The sequence below is a fragment of the Aulonocara stuartgranti genome (assembly GCF_965226115.1).
Source record: "Aulonocara stuartgranti genome assembly, chromosome: 13".
NCBI lineage: Eukaryota > Metazoa > Chordata > Actinopteri > Cichliformes > Cichlidae > Aulonocara > Aulonocara stuartgranti.
The window spans coordinates 27,511,057-27,529,778 of NC_138949.1; the positions used below are offsets into that span (position 1 = coordinate 27,511,057).

An 18,722-nucleotide genomic window follows, 5' to 3' on the forward strand; every position below is an offset into this window, starting at 1 on the left:
AAATTACTAAGAAATTCAGGCCCATGATGAGCGTTCCACTTCTGACCACAACTATATTTATAAATGGCTGCACACAATCCATGTATCGTATACAAATGTATTAATTTAGAATTACCCTCCCACGCTTCCAGACATATTTTTATTTAGTATAGGAAAAAGGAGAGAACAAATTCCTTTTAGCTTATTTGATTAGTTTCTGATAACACTTACAATCCCTCTTTTCACATTATAATCATGGCAAAAAGAAAGTACACCATCTTTCAATTCACAGGTTTTACAAATCAGGACATAATAAAAATAATCTGATCCTTAGCAGGCCTCAAAATTAGGAAAATTAAACCTCTGACAATCAACTAAATGACAGATATGACACATTTTGCTAAATGACACATATTACAATGTGCAGTGTGTGTAGGTGTTAAGATTTGGATTTGCTTTGCAGCCACGGGCCCTGGGCTTCTTGCGGTTACTGACTCGACCATGAACTCCTCTGCATACCAAATTATTCAAGAATCAAATGTAAGGCCATCTGTCTCATAGATAAAGCTTGGTCAAAACTGGTTCATACAACAGGACAGGACCTTAATATAACGTGAACCTCAATGGGCTGAAGCAACACTGTAACAGAGAGTAGGGTAAAATTCCTCTGCAAGAGACAAGTCATACAGAAAACGATTACTTTAAGTTGTTGTTGCTAAAGGAGGCTCCATAAACTATTAATTTATGGGGTGTACTTAATTTTTCATAAACTGCTTCTGAAAGAGATGTAAATAGACTCTTCATTAGACAGAACCTTTGCAAAACAGCTTGTGCAGACTTCCGAAGTACTGAGTACTTCAGCTGATATCTTCAATACCTCGCTGGAGAAATGTGCCAGCCTGCTTTAAGGCCTCCACCATTTTTCTGTTTCCCAAAAACAATTAAAATTCGCCTTGATGACTACCGTCCTGTTGCTTTGACCTCATTAGTAATGAAAATGTTTGAGGATGTTGTGTTGTCACATTTCAAACCCATCATTGACCCCCTCCTGGATCCCTTGCACTAAAGTTATGCTTTCAACACCATCATCCCAGCTCTACGTCTCTGCAGGCTGAATGCACCTGCTCCCACCAACACTGGGATTAGTGACTTCCTGTTTGACAGAAGGCTGCTTGTGAGATCAGGCAGGCCCATTTCAGATTCAAAGAAGGTGTTCTTACTTTGACTGTCATGACTGTACATAAACCCTTCGTTTTATTGTAAAATGACTATAGGAAGCAGCTGTTTGTTTCACAGGAATGTGCGCAAGTGGACAACAAGCTTGTCACGGCAGTATTTCAGGACAATGTTTTTATACTCCAAAGCACCTCAGTAACATAAAATCACTGGAAACAAACAAATGAACAACAATAATGCTAAATATTTTCTAAAATAGTCAGGAACATGTAGCCTATTAGTTTGTGGACATCATAAAACATAAAAACAAAAAATCAGCCAGGAGCAGGAAACAGGAAAAAAAATATTATCATCAAAGAAATCTCAAATACTTTCGTGACTTGAATATGGAAACACATGTATGGCATCCTAATACTAAAACAGACATAACAGAATACTGTAACTGGCATGAAGCAAAACTTTGTAATAGAGGAAGAAAAATGAAAAAGTGAAAACAAAAGTGACCTTGCTAAAGCTGAAATTAAAGAAACAAAAAAATTGTTTGAAATGTATATTTCTTTAAAAAGGCCACATTACATAATCACATTCTTTCTGTCTTTTATATGATTTGTCTGTTATAGCCTTACATTAAAATAACCGTGAGTCGTTTTTAGGTAAAAATAACAACATACATATAAAAATATCCATTTCGACTGACATGTTTCCTGTAACAGACTAAATAAATCTGGGTAAAAGGGACGTTAAACCAAACTAAATCACAACACTGCACATTGAGGAGAATAATACTTTCACACACTGTACTGTTGCTGCTGATCTTCCGCAGTGCAGTTTGCAGTTTGCAGTTTAGTATGCTTTGAAATTTGAATATCCTCATATGTGAGGATATTTTTTTACTCACAACTTTCACCCTAAAAGCAGAGGATAGCCAGCAGGTGGAGTATTTTTACTAAAGCAGGAAAATCAACCTCTCGTTTCCCAATAAGTCTCTATGATTTCATGTGACCTCACATGTAGTAGTATACCTATTCTATACCTCTTCAAACAGCCCGTGTTGAATCAGCTACATACATGGGAAAGCAGGCCAAGGCCAAGTGAAAGATTAAAGGGTTTTCTCATTTCTCTAATTTATGCCTTCTCATGTCCCCTGTTCTTCCTCCTGTCTCAGTTCCTAAAATGCATCTGCAGGTCTTGCTACAAGAAGCTACAATCGAGGATGCACAGGTATGTCCTTTGTCCTCTTTTATGCACTGAAGTGTTTCACTTGCAGTGTATAAAAGAGTTTTGCAGACAGCTGGAATAAACAGTGGAAAGAGAACTCTGCACACAAGCAACCATATCACAATGTGTTTAAAATGATCAGTTGTGTTATCAAATGTTCTGAACTCTTCTATCTGTGTGTGTTTAACAAAAATATCTCAAATTTTCACAATCCAGTTTGTTGTAAATATAAATAATGTGTTGTCATTTTGGAGAAGTGCATGCTTTGGGTAGGAGCACGCTTGGGAACATGAGGACCTTGGCCTGCATGAAAGACAAGTTAGGAAGCACAGCGATCACCCTGGAAGCCTCTTCACTCAGCTCTTCACTCGGCAGGAATTTTCTGTCAGAGAGCACACGCAACCAAACAGTAACAGTTAAACTGGCTTTGAATTATTTCAATTTAAAACAAAAAACAGATCATATATCAGATTCACTGACCTCACTGAAATGCTCGTCTTCTCTGCGGAGGACATCAGGCGATTCAAAGTGTCCTCTAGGTGGCTGCTGTTAGTGTTGATTTCCAGCTTGCTGATGGTCAACTCATACAGCTCTGGATCAATTCCTTTACACAAAAGTGTTTCGTTATAACAAGACATACACCACAAGCAGCATTGAAGGCAGGGGTGGGCAAATAATTTTCCCAAGTTCCCAAATGAAATTGGGATTGTTGTGGGTGGATGCATTAAAAAGCTTATAAAGAGATGAGCCCACTCCCAACCAGTCGTGGCAGATGGCTGCCCCTCTTTGTGTCTGGTTCTGCTGAAGGTTTCTTCCTGTTAAAATTAAGTTTTTCCTTCCCACTGTCAGTAAAGTGCTTGCTGATAGGGTGTCTAATTGTTGGGGTTTCTCTGTATTATTGTAGGATCTTTACCTTATAACATTGAGAAGACTGTTGTTGTGATTTGGCATTATATAAATAACATTGAATTAAATACATAAGATTAATATTGAGCAGAATTGAGTTCAGCTTAATGGTCTGGCCTTCCACAACAGTCCCAGTTTCTAATGTGGCCTCTTGAGAAAAGTATTTGTCCACCCCTGAGGCTCATTTCTGTATTGCTCTAAGTATCACAATTGAAAGGTGTAGTTATTTACCTGGAGGGGGACTCTGGCTTTGGGTGCTACTGCTGGACCTGCTCTCATCCTCAGGACCAAAGTAATCCAGACTGAGAGCAGAATAGTCTGTGCTAGCATAAGGGAGAAAGAAGAAGAGGTCTGAAGCTTTGTCTTTTTATCAGGACAGTCAAAGGAAATGGGTACAATCATTAAGGTAAATAAAAGAACCTCAATGGCATGTGGTGTCAGCAGTTTTGTTTGTTAGAAGTTATCTACATGTACTCTCCATGACTTGGAGTGTACACTTGGAAGGCAAGTATATGTATATTGGTATGTTAGTTTAAGTTTAAATCAGTGTTTTGGAGCCTGCTGTGGTGGAAGTCTTTGAGTGTGTTTCACTGAGAACACCCAGTGGTGTTGTGTACTGTAGTGAAACCTTTTTCACAGAAGACATACTGTGACTTGTCACAACAGGAATGTAACAAGGGCTTAGTTACCATAAGTCACATCAAATCATGTGCCACAAGAAATCCTCTAACTTTATACTTTATACTTAATGTGTCCATGATATTTTTTGTGTAAATAAAGAGCAGAGGTTTTTTTGGGCACACTAAGTTATATGTTAGAGCCATGTTACCAGATGAAGAATAAATATAACCAGCAGTGAAAATTTGACTTTAGACTCAAATTGAGGCATTATTGTTCAGTCATGTTGTCATTTGTAATGCCTGTTAATGTTAAAGTAAAACTGTACTGACAAAACCAGTCACAACCAGGAGGCTGCCACTTCACTGCAATGAAGAAGGTTAAACAGTAGAGGTCAGCAGAAACACACCGCTAAAGTTGGGTTTATTTTAGTCCGTTTCCCTTTTAAGTTTTATATGTGATTATTGTGTGTAATACTAGTGAATGTTAATGCTAAAAGGTTCTAGCTTAAAGATGAAATAGAATAATCGAATCAAATTAGTAGTCTTTTGTACTAATTGATGAGGATTGCCTCCTCCTGCAGACTCTGGTGGATTTGTCCTTATAAGGTCATGAAATAAAACCTTGTCATTTGTAGTTAAAAAATGACCCCAAGTTCTGATTTTTTTCCATTTTTGTGTGCAACTGAAGTAGTCTTAAAGGTCAATTAATACCAACTAACCTTGTGTAAACACACACAAACACACACACACAGTCTGACTAGACAACCACACCTGATTACTACCAGTCCTAACTAAAAATAACTTAGAGATTTTCAGAAGCGCAGAGTCAGTTAAATGACCTTTCAGCAACACAATAATCCTAAATCCAAAGAAATTCTGAAGAACTTAAGAAGAAAGTGATAAATACATCAGTCTGGGATGGGTTACAAAGCTATTTTTGAGGCCAGTTCATGTAAACCCTTGCAGACACATGGCCTCCAGATCCACAACGACACATTATCAATAAATAAAGACTTTCCAGGACGGCTCATCCGGGAAGTCATAAAAAAAAAAAATAGAAGTCAGCAGAAACACATCTAAAGAGAAAGATGTAAGAAACTGTGCACAGTGGGCAAAAATGAGACCCATGGAAGAGTGTAGACGTTATAGCATCTTTTGAAGAAAACTAAGGCTTATACAGACTCTGCTAAGACATACTCTACTGGACTCAGACATTTTGGGTCAATGTTTTAAAGAATGATTAGGATGAACTTTTTGTAAGAGAAAAAGTGTCACACCTGGTATAAACCAGACTCAGAATTCAACAAATTGGATGCTTTACAAAGAGTCAAGCGTGGAAGTGTTAGTGTTGTGAATGCTGTTGGTGCCAGTTGGCAGAGAGAAACTTGATATTGACCAAAAATCTTGTAGAGCAAAAAGTAGTTGCGGCTGCTCCTGAAGGGTCACCACAACAGGTGGATCTGCTTTGTTACGTTTCGGTGTTGTCAGTGTTTTGTTTTTTGCGTGACTGTCATGTATTTCCTGTTTTACTTTGAAAGTCTGTGTTATCTTAGTGTGTTCAGTTTACTTTTCCTTGTCTCGTCAGGTCTAATTTGCCCCAGCTGTGTTTCCCTCCTGTGGTCCATTCCCTGATTGCTCCTTCTATGTATTTAAGCCTTGTGTTTCAGGATGTCATGGTCGCGATCTCCCCCCCCCCCGTGTTGTAAATAAATAGTTTGTTATAAATAGTTGTGAATGGGTTTGTCAATGCTTTCGTTATGGGATATTTTCATTTTGGGATTTTGGTGGAGAGCCTTCGTGGTTTTATTTTCCTTATTTCTGTTTTTCTACGTTGCACCCCGGTTGCCTAGGCCGGGGTGTAACAGCTTGGATTCTCCTAACGCACCCCTCCCATTTATCTGGGCTTGAAACCAGATCGATGATTACGCTAGCATGTCTGGGGGCTCTTGCCAAAAATCCCAGAACTCAGTTTCGAGTGCAAGGGCAACCCTGGTGAGACAATGATCTAAACATAACAGTAAACAAAACACTTCCAAGAAGTTCACTTCTAAATGGCTCATGAATTGAATAAAATTCCATTTTAGTGTGAGCTAGTTTGAGGTTGGACTTGAACCCCACTGAGATGCTGTGGGAAGATCTGAAAAGAACCATTAGGCCTCAAAACCAGCCCCCTAAATGTGGCTGCACCAAAGCACAAAGCATTTGGTTGTACGTGTTCTAAAGGTGGCACAATTGGCTATTAAATTCAGAGACGCGATTTCTTATTACTTATAAAGTAATCGCGTCTCTGAATCACATTACAGAATTACAGAATCATTCCTCAAAAGGCTCAACACAATCATTTAGTGCTAACTGAATGTTTTTATGTAAAATCTTGTTTGACTATCTGACAGTTTGGAACACAAAAATGACAAAATGTAAATTAGATGGAGGTTAAAAAAAGTCTCTGCTTTTTAGACTTTTACATTTGTCTTGCAAAAAAAAAAAAAATCAATAAATAAATAGAAAAGCCATGCAAATGGTTAAGCTTTGAGTAATGTAACTCTAGTCAACCACTGAGAAGAGTGGTTTTATCACAAAGTGATAAAAGAGTGAAAACATGAAGAGAAGAGAAGACAAACCAAGCAGAAAGGATCAACCGATTTATTTCAGTATTTACAACTATTTCCCTCTACTCTGATAGCAGTGCATTAATTCTCAATTTGAGCAGTAAATCTGAATAAATTAAGAGGAAAAAAAGTTTTTTGTCACTGTAGGTCCAAACATTATTTCACTATTTGGGAGAAAAAAAAAGCACTCATTAGAAAATGCTTAGCAAAAGGCACAACTCATTATTTTAAAAAAAGAAAAGAAAAAAAAAGTGTGTGTTTACAGGAATAGTGCAGAAACATGTTTGATTGATAATGAAACACTGAAAAGCACTCAAAACCCGTTTTCTCAAAATAAAGCAAATTGGAATCAAACACTGCCACACAGAACGATCAGATCTAGAATCAAGTGCAAAAAAACTAAAAGAAAAACAAAGAATTAAGTATTAACTGACGACATAAAAATTACACCTGCAAGCTTTAACTGTGACTCCTCCTTTGCAATTTTAATTATGAAAGCCTGCTTTCTATTAGGACAGTAATCCCACAAATTAAATTTATCCCAAAATTGGCTTCATATCTAACAGAAATAAATAAATAATAAATTACAGAACAGACGACACACAGTTACATAAAATGATGTACAATAATAAGATTGCATCCTGCATCTTCTTGTATTAATAGATTTGTTCTTGCAAACTAGTAATGTGTTTTGACTTTCTTTCTGCACTCAGCACCACTTACACCCTGCACACTGCCCTCTGCTGTGCAAGCTTCATTATTACAACTTTAATCTTTGTTCTGCCCTATGTTTAGTCTTCTATGTGTTGCCGATCTAAAAATAAAATAAAATAAAAAATTACAAATAAATGAAAACAAACAAAACTGAACTCAGATGATAGGGAGACGTAAAATCTCTTTTCGTACAGTTGCCTGAGGACCTGCAGACTGAAATCATCCAGATTTGAGCAAGAACATTACTGCTCAAGTCCAGGAAATGGATGTAGTAGCTGCTCAGTGCCATCCTTAGTTATATACATGTATATATCAATAAACACCATCAAAAAAGATGCTATGTTTCATGCTACAAATTAGAAATGGATTTTATATTTTAGTTAGTAGTCACAATTCACATTTTTAGGTTAGTAAGCTATGCTTTCAGCCACGCTGCATGTCATACATGGAAAACAAACTCTTTGTTAGAATTATTTAGCACACTTTATTTTACCTTTACCCTCTTAAACATATGCAGCAGCAAAATGATTTGCGTGGCAAAGTTTGTGTATGACTGTTCACAGCTGTTTTACAGCAATGACAGAGCTATATCTTTTTTAGTGTGTTGGTTTGAATCCATGTCGCATTAAGTTATGAAAGAACCAGATGGGATTTTCCTACCTGCCCTTTTGTTTTTTTGTTTGTGGTCTCATCAAAAAGTTCTGCAATTCAATTGACAAATTCAAATTAACAAAAAACAAAGAACTAAAAACAAACAAACAAACAAACAAAAAAATACAACAACAAAAAAACCCAAAAAACTGCACCCCAGCAATACTTGGCTGAAGTCCCCTTCAAGATCATCTCCTTAATCTTTGCTTTCAAAAAGTTTGATGTTCATTATGAAATTAGGCAGTCATGCTTGAAGTGATCCAGATGTGCACAGGGAGATTACACTGAAGGGGAGATTGGCCATATTTTAATCTAATTTGCGTTTTTCTGTGGACTCTTGGAACCTTTTTTTTTTAAATCATACTTTTTGATCAAAGAGAATATTTAATAATTTTTAATTTATAACTCACGATTTTTGGAATTTAGGATGAATACAAACGTTCATTTGAAAACTGCAAAAACATAAAACTGAACAGTACAATAAGTTATGATTCTCATTGACTTGATAAAACATTCCTGAGCAAAAAAATAAATAAATAAGTATACTGGTATAGATTATTCTTTTTTTAATTTGTCTTTACTAGAAATGTCTAATGGCTGACTTACAGTAATTCTGGCAACAGGTTGACGATATTAGTACTAAGGACCTGGGAGTTTGACCCCCACAATAGCCAAAAATTAAAAGAGACCAAAAAAAAAAAAAAAAAAAAAAAGATCCTTTAGAAGAACAAATCTGTTGATTATTCAGAGTGCACGTTATTTTCATGCTCAGTGAGTAAACCACAAAACAGAAATGAAACAGGTTAGTATGCACATCATGTCTTCAATAGGCTTCTTACACATCAGGTGTGAGTTCATTAGAAATTTTCCATAAATAAATTAGACTGAGATCATTTTTTTCCTCAACAGGACAACAGGTAAATACAACAGGTGAAGAAAAAGAGCAAAAAGGGAGATCAGCACAGTGTTTCCCCTGTTTTTGGTCATGATTTCAAAATACTGGACGATTGTTATTCTTGAGAGGAAATTATTATTAAAGGAAAATATTATATTTTGATGACATGTTGTGATCCCGTATTACTGCAAAGTGCCTTAAGGGGAAACACAGTAAATTCAAAGAGAAAAAGCACATGCTGTGAAGATAGTGAGAAGCCCAGAGTTAAATCTTAACAAAAGGTTTGGTTTGATAATAGAAGCCATGACTGGTAGTCTACTTCCGACCCCAGAAATGTGGGGCTCGGCGAGGGGACGTACCGTCCTGAGAGCTGCTAAGGCCACGACCGCTCCAGTCCAGCTGGCTGGAAGGGAGCTCCTCCTGCCACGACACAAAATTGACCTTCTTTAGTGGCATTTTAAGTTATTCCATTCAAGTGTAATGCTTTGTGATTTTGTTTAATGAGTCAAATCAAACAGACAAGTTTACCTGCGCTGAATGTGTTGAGGGGCCCGGTATATCCCGGGGCCCTGGAGGTGCTTGTGCTGTAACAGCTGTGCTTCCTGAAGAGCAGGCAGCTGGCACGGCATCTTTGGTTGGCTCAAGCATTCCCTGAAAGTGACAGAAACTGATATTCCAGCTGGGAAACACTGAATAAAGATACATAAAGAGCAACCGGTCCCACAGGGAAGCGACAAAGCCCAGTATGCTTTAGTACTACTGAATCTGTCCTCAATTCACAGACAATCAGACAAGACACAGTTTGTCTGATCTCCTACCACACACACCAGTGAAGTTTATTCACATTTACTGCAGCAAGACTCACCAGACTGGATGCAAAAGCAGGCACAGTCACAGACTGCTTATTCCTCCCAGTGAACACCTTGGAATTGGGAATGAGCAAGTGTTAGGAACACTATAGCATTGGAAGATACCAAGAGAATTTTTGGTCCATTTTAGCAGCAGTTTAAGCCATGTAATGGAAAATGCTACTGATGCCTAACTCACAACGTTTCTTGTGTCCACGCCAAGACAACTGAGCAGAGTCCTGTTAGTATGGGAGCCCCCCCATTGAAACTGGAGCCCAACTGCATTGTGGACATCCTGATGTGGCCTCAATATCTCCTGCTGAATCCTGGAAGGTCAGAAGAAAATTTAAAAGCAGCTAAGATTTTGAGAAGTTATTACTTTATCTGCTATATCAAGGAATGAAATTCTAAAATGTTAAGGATACCACTACAAATTGAAAAATTTATGCACTAATGTGATTAGTGCAAACTAATCGTATAGGGTACATCTTCAGACCAGATTTCTATTAACCCATTCATGCATGAATTATGACAACCTCAATCAGGATTTTTTTCTTAAATATTTTTATTCATCTTTAGGCAAAAAAGATTTTTGAACTTTATTTTTAAACTATTTTTCAAATAGTTTTTGACATGTCCACAAACATCACCTTTGGAGTGGGTGGCAGGGTATGGAGTGACACATCAGTGTCCAATGTAGTGGTTTATGTGTACATAAAAAAACAACAACCAAGAAATCACAGAAAATTAACCAATCCTAAGCCTGAGGGGAAGTTGACAGACTAGCTGATGGCTTTCCAGATTGGTTAAGCCATAATTCAGGAGTTTCTCCTCACCGCTGAGCACTGCTGGGGACTGGTACCTCCTCCCCACTCTCAGAGAGATGCTCAGCTTGAAGCAAAGCACTGAGGCCAACCAGCTCCTTCTCATCTTCCACAGCTGGAACCACTACCTTTGGGAAACTGGCTTGAAGGATTTCCTGGACACGACAGGGCAGTGAATCCTGGTCAGATAGGAATATAAGATGGTTCATTTTTAAACTAGAATTTCAGAAATATCTATTTATCTTTTTAAAACATTAATATGCCTTTAAATAGCTTAAATTCTTTTTAAAAATTGGTAACATTTAATAATAAAAACAGACAACCGATAATGTAAGCAGAAGTTTAGGTTTTTAAATAAAATTAACTTCTACCTGAGAGCTGTTCCTTCTTGTTCCTTCCACTCTGTCCTGCTTATTCTTTTCCTCATCGTCTACATCAGTCTGCAGGCTGCTGACTGGTGCTCTGAACTGTCTCCAACTTCTTCCATCCTCTGCACTCTGGTCATTGAATTCCGCCCACGACCCCTCTTCATCCTCCTGCGTGGGCGCCGAGCAGAAATCTGCAAAGCTGTCACTCAGTGGGAGATTTCCCAGAATCTGCACCCCTGCATCAGCTGTTTGAAGATCTTCTTGAGGTCTGTGATGCTCAAAACTGCTGTCAGTAAAGTCAGCAAATCTGTCTTGCAAATTTGTTCCAGATTGTGACTGTTTGGAGGTAGCAGAATTTTCCTGAGTCGGATATTCGTAGTGATGAATGTCCCTGTCTGACTCAGTCTGGTTGAGGTTTGTCACATTACTGTTTCCAAAAGAGTCAGAATGTCTGCAGTTTCCCAGGTCTTCATCTTCATCAAACTGGTCCCAATCAGTTTGATCATCTTGAGAAGCAAGGGATGAAACATTTGGTTCCAAATCTGCAGAAGCAACCTCAAATGACAAATCATCACTGAAGGATGCCAAGTCCTCTGACATAGGCTCATGCATACTACATGTTTGAAAGATTTCTTCTGCATCTCCATCGTCCTGTACCTCAGAGGTTTGAAGAGAATTAAAGCTATTCCTCCTTTCCCTCTGACTATCCCAAGGCTTATCTAGCTCCTCCTCTTCAGAAGGAAAACTCCAATTTCCTGTAGCTTCCTGAGGCTGATGATGGACCTGAGATGGTTGCACAAGTGCTGCATCTCTTTTCTCCCTGATCTCAGTGCAGATGTTTTGTTTTTCTTTGTGTGCACAGTGATATCTGGGCTCAGATTCCATAATAAAATCCTCTCCTGATTCATGTATTTGTTCACTAAAGGTGCTGTTTGTCCCTTTTACTCTCGCATCCTCCTGCTCTGTGTTAGCCAGTGGAGAGAAGCCACAACACCAGGGGTGTCCCGTCTGCTTTGTAAACACAGTGAAATCAGCAAACCCCGTTTCCTCCACAGGAGACCGACCACCTACAGAAGAAGTATGGGCCCCAGAGTTATGTTCACTTTCAGCAAATCCATTTGTGAGGTGCAAAGAAGGTTCAGCATTATAATCCTCCTGTCCTACATCCATCTGAGCCTTACCAGACTCCAGCTTCACTTCGGATGTAGGCTGGGATTGTTCACCTGCGCAATTAGAGCTGCAACTGGGTTGATGGGTGGCTGGTTCTGAGGTTGGAGAAGGAGGTCTGAAACTAGAAGGTGACTCAGTTGCATCAGCAAAATTAAGAGAGGAGCAGGACATCCCGACAGAAAAGTCCTTAAACTCATCCTCCTCTGATGCCACCTCCCCATCACCATCATCATCCATCAGAGGCAAGGAAGAGGAGTGCAAGGGTATGATGTTGGGTTCCATGGGTTCTCCTTGCAGGACCCAAAGGACTCATGCACCTGGTAGAAGTAAGTGCACACAATCAGAAAAGAAGGATAAAAAAAACAAAACAACAGCTTCTGGGAATAATTTCAGTGTTAAAGTTATTTGCTTAATAATTTATACTTAAAGGTTCTTTTTGGATAAAGCTTATATTTTCGTCTGGATCAAATGACCCTGAACCCTTGTTGGGGGGGGGGGCTTTCCATGATGCACTGAGCATTTCTTCCTTAATCATTTCTTTTCACTCTTTACTGCATTCAATCACTAGTAGTTATTAAACTCTGGCTCCTTCTACCATACTCTCTTTTCTCCCATCTCTGCTCTCTTCCTTTGCTGGTCACGGCAGATCGCTCTTCCTCCCTGTGCCTTTTTCTACCAGAGGTTTTTTCCTGTTAAGAGGGACTTTTTCATTCCCACAGTCACCAAGTACTTGCTCATAGGGGGTTTTCCGATTGTTGGGCTTTTCTTTGTAATACTGTAGTGTCTCTCACCGATTAAATATTCCAATAATAAAAATGTGCTGGAAATAAGCAGGCCACGTCCCCTTTAAATATGAATTTTTTTTTACCTTTTAAAAAAAAAGTTTTATTTTTATTTTATTAGCCTGGCTCACCTGAGATCAAAATAGCAGGCAGGTGGAACAAAAGACCAACTGAAATAAATTTGGCACAGCCCTGTGATCGTTGATTTCCACACTTGTGTACATGGGACTGCTGGCATTCTGCAGAGTTAAATAATGAGGAACTTGCACATAATTTACACAATGAGCAATCTGATTTCCTCATTTCAAATATCACCTTCTTTCATTTGATCTATAAAACCACCTGCATGACTCTCCACCTGGTTCTGATCCTAAGACGCAAGAGAGGCCAGCGCTGCCCCGGACAGTAAGCCGATACGGGAAACAATATCCGCAGCTTTGTGCTACTTAGATGAACAGCACAAACCCGAAGTCTTAGCCCTACAGGGTCACAGATAAGCTCTTAACGCAAAAAACAAATGAACTGGAGTCTATTCTGGTTCATTCTATTTAACAAATGTGATCATGTGAACTCTGCGTGTTTCTGTATTGAACAAGTTAACGCACGCCTTTTGTGGGCGAAAACAAGCACCGCCGTCCTGCCATTTTCTCCAGCCTCTTCATCCTGGACAGACAGACAGGTGTCATCGTGGCATGACGTGAACAGCTGAATGTAGAGTCATGTAAACGCAAACTGTTCACGAAACTCGCTAATTAGGTAGCACTGATGCAAAGAGAGCTTACTCACCAATAAATAATGGGGTTAAAATAAGGTAGTTCCCAAACGGCATTCCGCTGTCCTGTTACCGACACAGAAGCTGATTAGCTGACATGGCCAGCGGCTAGCTCATGTAGCCGCTGTCTGATGCTAGCTGTCCGTCAGAATCAGCCAGACAGTGACAGGCCGTTTAACGAGCAATCCCAGCTCTTTATTTATCACCTCTCGTTCACTTCGCCTGTCTGTCAACGGTGCAGCCCTTCTCCATCCTCTCGCGGTCTCCGTAGGCGTCACCTGGGATGCTAAAAGTACTAAGATGTCACACTCTGCTCCATCCACAGTGAAGGGAGTAACTCAAGGTCAGCGTCACAGATGGGGAAAGGGATGCCTCTTCAAATAGACGATCTTCGTTGAAGAATATCGCCTCCTACTGGAGGAAATTTATTCCTAAATTGCCTTTTTTTTAACCTCCACTTTGTTACTGTCACTGTAAACAAACGAATGAACAAACTATGTTTCATGGATCTAAGTTAGCATCCTCAGGTTTGCAACTGTGGGAAATATATTCTTCCTGGTGTTTATCATGTTTTTTCACCTGTATCAGGTTATCTGTCCATAGGAGTTGCCCTTATCTCATATCCTACAGTACAAAGGCTTAGATCATTTATGGAAATGTGTGCTTTATCACTGTCTATAATTATTCTTTTTTACTGTGCAAACATTCAAAGCAAACACATAAAATATCAGAAAATAAAAAATAAAACTGGGTCGAACTATGTGAAGACTGGGCTGACTTTTTCTGCTTCAGTATAGCTGTTTGTATGGCAGAATAAAAGAAAGTGTCAGGCTTTACAGGCCACATAGTTTCAGGATTTTCTTTAAGTGATTGGTTTGAGATTTTTAGTTGGATGTTGTTACGGTCTTTTCTTCCTGTTTGTTTTGTTGTGCCTTCCTGTTTATCTCGTTTCTCCATTTCCCCCTCCCTTTGCCTTCATGTTTCAGTATTTCTTTTCCTCTTTGCAGTTAGTCTGCCATCGTGAGTATTACCTCTATTTGATTCCAACTCTCTTCAATCTGTCATGTGTGGAAGTGTCTTGCTTCTCCCCAAGTAAGCTCATCTGTTTCCCCACCTCTTCTTCCCTGAGTTCCTTCTCGCTTGTTTTTGAGTGGGAGTTTCTATTTGTTTTGCCTACTGGACTTAGTGTAACATTAGTTCTTTTTGGATTAAAGGCTTTTGCATTAAAGGCTTAGCTCTTGTTTATTTAACTTGCCTCTGCCTCCCATTGTTGGGTGCAGCATGTGCTAACACATGTAACTGCAGTAATGTTACATCTGATCTGTGTATGATCTGAATATTATTACACAGCGGTTCCACTGATGATTTTCACATCATTTTTCCCCTAACTAAGGGTGTATCTGTACACATCATTCATAAAAGATGTGTATTTTGAAAAAATGCAAACATTCATCACTAATACAGATTTTTATAGGCACCTTTGAAAACACTCAAGGACACCTTACAAATTTAATAACAATTTCAAATTCTGAGGCAAGTGGACATGCAAAAAAAACTCTTTGAAAGGTAGATGTTTAAAAGGTTCAAAAAAGTTTTTTTCATGCCCAAAGCTTAATAAAAATACTTAAGCAAAAAAATCCCAATTGAGGTTGTCATAATTCATGCATGAAAGGGTTAAAACTTATCCTTTGTTTCATTTTTTAGTGAAACTCTGGTAGAGTAGCTTTGAAACTGATAATTCAGCATATACTAAAAAGCCTTTTCTTGTGGATATTTTATTTTGCAATATTTCTAATTACCACACTTAAAAATGAACAGCCTGTAATGCTATCATGACTCATCACTTTTTCTCTCCGTTTTGGCCTTCCGTCCACACTGAGACGGTGTTTTCGGTCAAGGAAAGCGCAGCGTTTTGAAAACGCTCTCCAAAGCATATACATTTGAAAAACGACGTTTTCGAGTAGCATTGTGGAAAGCGAACTGGAGCCTTTTTGAGAACAATGATACATTGTAGACTACGTCCACACGTACACGGGTATTTCTGAAAACAGATTTTTCGTTTTTTTAAAAAATCCCATCCACGCCTCAACAACAAAAACGAAGGAAAATGCTGAAAGGAGCATGCCAAAGCAACAGGTGGCGCTATATTCCTAACCGTGTAGAAATGTTGGCCAATCAGATGTCTAGACGCCTGGGCGGGAACGAGTAAACAAAGATGGCGCAAAGAAGCAGACCTGAGTCCTATGCGTGGAGGGACAGTTACTGTCTGTGTATGTAAGCATTTAAACACTACAGAGAGTAAAATTAACAGTATTTTGTCTAAGTCCGCCATTGTAGAAATTGATTTCACCGAAACAATAACTTGGCGCACCTATGACCCTGCGTTTTCTCCGTTTTTCTTGTCCATAGTAAACGCAAAAACTGAGTTCTTGAAAATCTCCACCCAGGCAGGAATTTTTAAAACTCTCCGTTTTCAGTGGCCGGAAACGCCATTTACGTGTGGACCAAAGGTACAAACGCATAGAAAAATCTACGTTTTCAAAAATACCCATACATGTGAACATAGCCTAGTCAAGTGATGCAATCATGTGACAAATTGAGACAGCACCGTTAAAGATTAATATCAGTTTGTACATGGTCCAGATAGCTTTTCTTCAATTCTCAATCGCTTTTCCAACTTTGTACTTTTGTATTACTTGCAGCAACAACTCCACCTAATTGTTAGTCCATTTAAAAAAAAAACTCGTTGCTTTTGCTCGACATTTTGCAGAGACAAGAGCCAGAAAGTAAATCCGGTTGTTCACTATGGCATTACTGAGAGTTGAAAAACTGTCTAAAGTCTTTCATCTTTAATAAAATGATCAGCATTCTGCTCTACCAGGTGTAACAATTGAGTTTAACATCCAGGCATCCATGAAAACAGAATTTATGACATTTAACAGAATTAGAAGTTAGCAGGGAGTTAGCTCGCTAGCTTCTATCTAAATACAATATAGCATGTCCTGACTGCGGGGTTTTGGAAACAAATTAAAACGTACAACTCTTATCACTTCCAGCATAAATGAAGACAGAAAACTAAACAGCAGTGACGTTTGTAGGGTTACTGAAGTTGGGCTAGCTGGTATATAATGATGTGCTACGTGATCGCTAGCGACACAGCTATGTTAGCATAATATAAACAAGCTAACTTTTTTCCCACTCGATAAAAGTTACCGTGAGTGTTCTCGGTGGTCAGGAACAAATGTAATCGCACGGCAGGATGCTGTAAAAGGACCAAACTTCAGCCAGGAGAACAACTGAGATAATCCATCCACAATACGAGGTTAGTCATTCATATACTGCTGTATGGGCTGGGCTGTAGTTACAGCCTAAGGTAAAAACTGAGCTTAAATAAATGATTAGCGGTAATTAGGGCTGAACGATTATGGAAAATAATCTAATTGCGATTTTTTGCCCCAATATTGCGATTGCGATGCGATATGCGATTATTTTTTAAGGTCTTTGTCTTCTGTATTATTAAACAAAGACAAGCAATACATCATATAGTATGGCCAATACTATATTACATTAATTTTAAACTGTTCTTTCCTGGAAGACAGACCTCTGTTATGATGACATGAGGTGATGCATGAATTGATGACTGACATTTTTATTTAACTTCTTCAATCACAACAGTATATTTGAACATACACAATAGTTTATTTTTAGCTTACAAACATCTGAGCATAAAGTGCTGACAAGGAACCCTGGTGTAAACATTAAAATGAAAGTCAGTACAATGTGCAGATTGCAGAAATATACATAAACAAAATCAGTGGCTTTACCACACTCAGTTTTTCGACATCTGTGAACTACTAGACAGTCATTCAATTAAAAAATAATATTAAATAAATAAAACTAATAAATAAAAAATACACACATCTTACTGATCTCTGCAGTCAGTAACATTACACATAAAGTGCAAACATAATAGCAATTGTATAAACACACACACAAACACGCCTTTAAAATTTAAAGGCGTGAAATTGGACGGTCTAGCCTTCTGAATCAGAAGGCTAGTTCTGATTAGTGTCACCGCTGTCTCGGTGGAGTTTAATAAACTCGGCCGTCTGCTTCTTGCTATCTAAAATATAACCAGACACTGGTGTAAATTCTCGACTGTCTCACACTTCTGTTTAATAAGTTTTCTGTTTGACGTTTAGTCAGCTGTGTGAAAACCAAGGAGGAACCCACCCGGGGGATTAATAAAGTTTTATTTTATCTAATCTAATAACTTTAATCTCAGCCAAACCGATTTACTCACGAACAAACAAAACACTGAAAAAAGCCCAACAATAACATTTTTAGGTTGTCTAAGTGACTTATATATTACGTTTAACCCGAGCAGCGAAACTCCGCGGTGATCTGAAAATGATGTGCCGGGAGTTGTGCCGTTCTCGGCCGCATCAGTAACCCTCGAGCTCCCGGCTAGCTGTCGAGCTGGTGGGTAGCAGACGCCTCTGAAAACGTCGAAGCACTTTTGCAAATATGGGATATCTTGATAAACCGAGCAGATATTTGATGTTTACACAACTACTTTCTCGCCTGAAAATATGTTAAAAGTTTATTTTGTGACCCAGAAAGATTAGTATGAGTAATTTTAAAACTTAGTAGCGGCCGCCATTGTTGGAAACTGGAGTTTGGCTGGGCCGCGCTATGAATTCTGGGATATGGTAGTAATTTGGACAGCCTTCGGCGTGTCGCTGTGACGTAATCGGTCTACAAATGCGGCCTCAGGAGGATGCAGCCCATGAATTTGGACATGTCCAGAGTATAATCGCAGCCTTTGCGGTTAGAAAATTGCACTTGATCATGTCGCGATATTATCGCAAATGCGATATATCGTTCAGCCCTAGCGGTAATAAAAGCCGAGGGAGGTCAACAGTGATCACTGACTGTTTTAGGAGCTTTTTGAGATCAAATAGAAGAAAATACATAACATTAAACATGTTAACAACACAAAAGCCATATTAAACGCAGACTACTTTAGACCCAGAAGTACGATTCGTCGCGTCATCACTGAACAACCGGATTAACGGCAGACGGAAATGAGGCAGGTCGAATCACCTTGCGTTTCACGCATGCGCAGTAATGGAAGGTAAGCGGTTTCGGCCGTTTCAATGTGGACGCACAACTCTGTGAAAACGGTAG

The 18,722-nt window shown here is 38.9% G+C and overlaps 2 protein-coding genes across 14 annotated transcripts in view; one reads left to right on the forward strand and one right to left on the reverse strand.

Moving 5' to 3' along the window:
• Positions 1-100: 100 nt before the first annotated feature.
• Positions 101-16,833, reverse strand: aftphb (aftiphilin b). 8 transcript variants are annotated; one of them, XM_082557105.1, is made up of 11 exons: positions 13,547-14,784; positions 12,032-12,295; positions 10,812-11,875; positions 10,453-10,619; positions 9,816-9,942; positions 9,634-9,690; positions 9,297-9,419; positions 9,128-9,188; positions 3,511-3,597; positions 2,854-2,977; positions 102-2,755 (listed from the first exon to the last, which is right to left on the reverse strand). In XM_082557105.1, exons 2-11 carry the CDS (start codon positions 12,258-12,260, stop codon positions 2,617-2,619), a joined length of 2,178 nt encoding a protein of 725 aa, XP_082413231.1. In that variant the 5' UTR covers positions 12,261-12,295; positions 13,547-14,784; the 3' UTR covers positions 102-2,616. The 8 variants fall into 8 exon arrangements, with proteins under 8 accessions (XP_082413229.1, XP_082413231.1, XP_082413230.1 ...); XM_082557104.1 differs by having other exon boundaries at positions 103-2,755; positions 11,990-12,295; XM_082557100.1 differs by adding an exon at positions 13,366-13,423 and having other exon boundaries at positions 104-2,755; positions 10,812-12,295.
• abch1 (ATP-binding cassette, sub-family H, member 1) overlaps positions 15,078-18,722 on the forward strand; it is a 58,218-nt gene continuing 54,573 nt past the window's right edge. For 2 of the 6 annotated variants that reach the window (XM_082557115.1, XM_082557114.1), the window contains exon 1: positions 15,078-15,802. The gene's annotated coding sequence lies outside the window, so the exon portion shown is untranslated. Of the gene's footprint in view, positions 16,043-16,765; positions 16,855-18,722 lie in introns of those variants that run through there. The other 4 variants (XM_082557113.1, XM_082557112.1, XM_082557117.1 and 1 more) reach the window with 4 other exon arrangements.

Bases quoted from the DNA above. Each gene is read 5' to 3' on its own strand.
- aftphb (XM_082557101.1), bottom strand. From the start codon at position 12,260: ATGGAACCCAACATCATACCCTTGCACTCCTCTTCCTTGCCTCTGATG. The intron at 9,943-10,452 runs GTGAGGAGAAAC...CTGACCTTCCAG, and splicing joins GTCCCCAGCAGTGCTCAGCG to GATTCAGCAGGAGATATTGA. The intron at 9,420-9,633 runs GTGAGTCTTGCT...TGTCACTTTCAG, and splicing joins CTGCTTTTGCATCCAGTCTG to GGAATGCTTGAGCCAACCAA.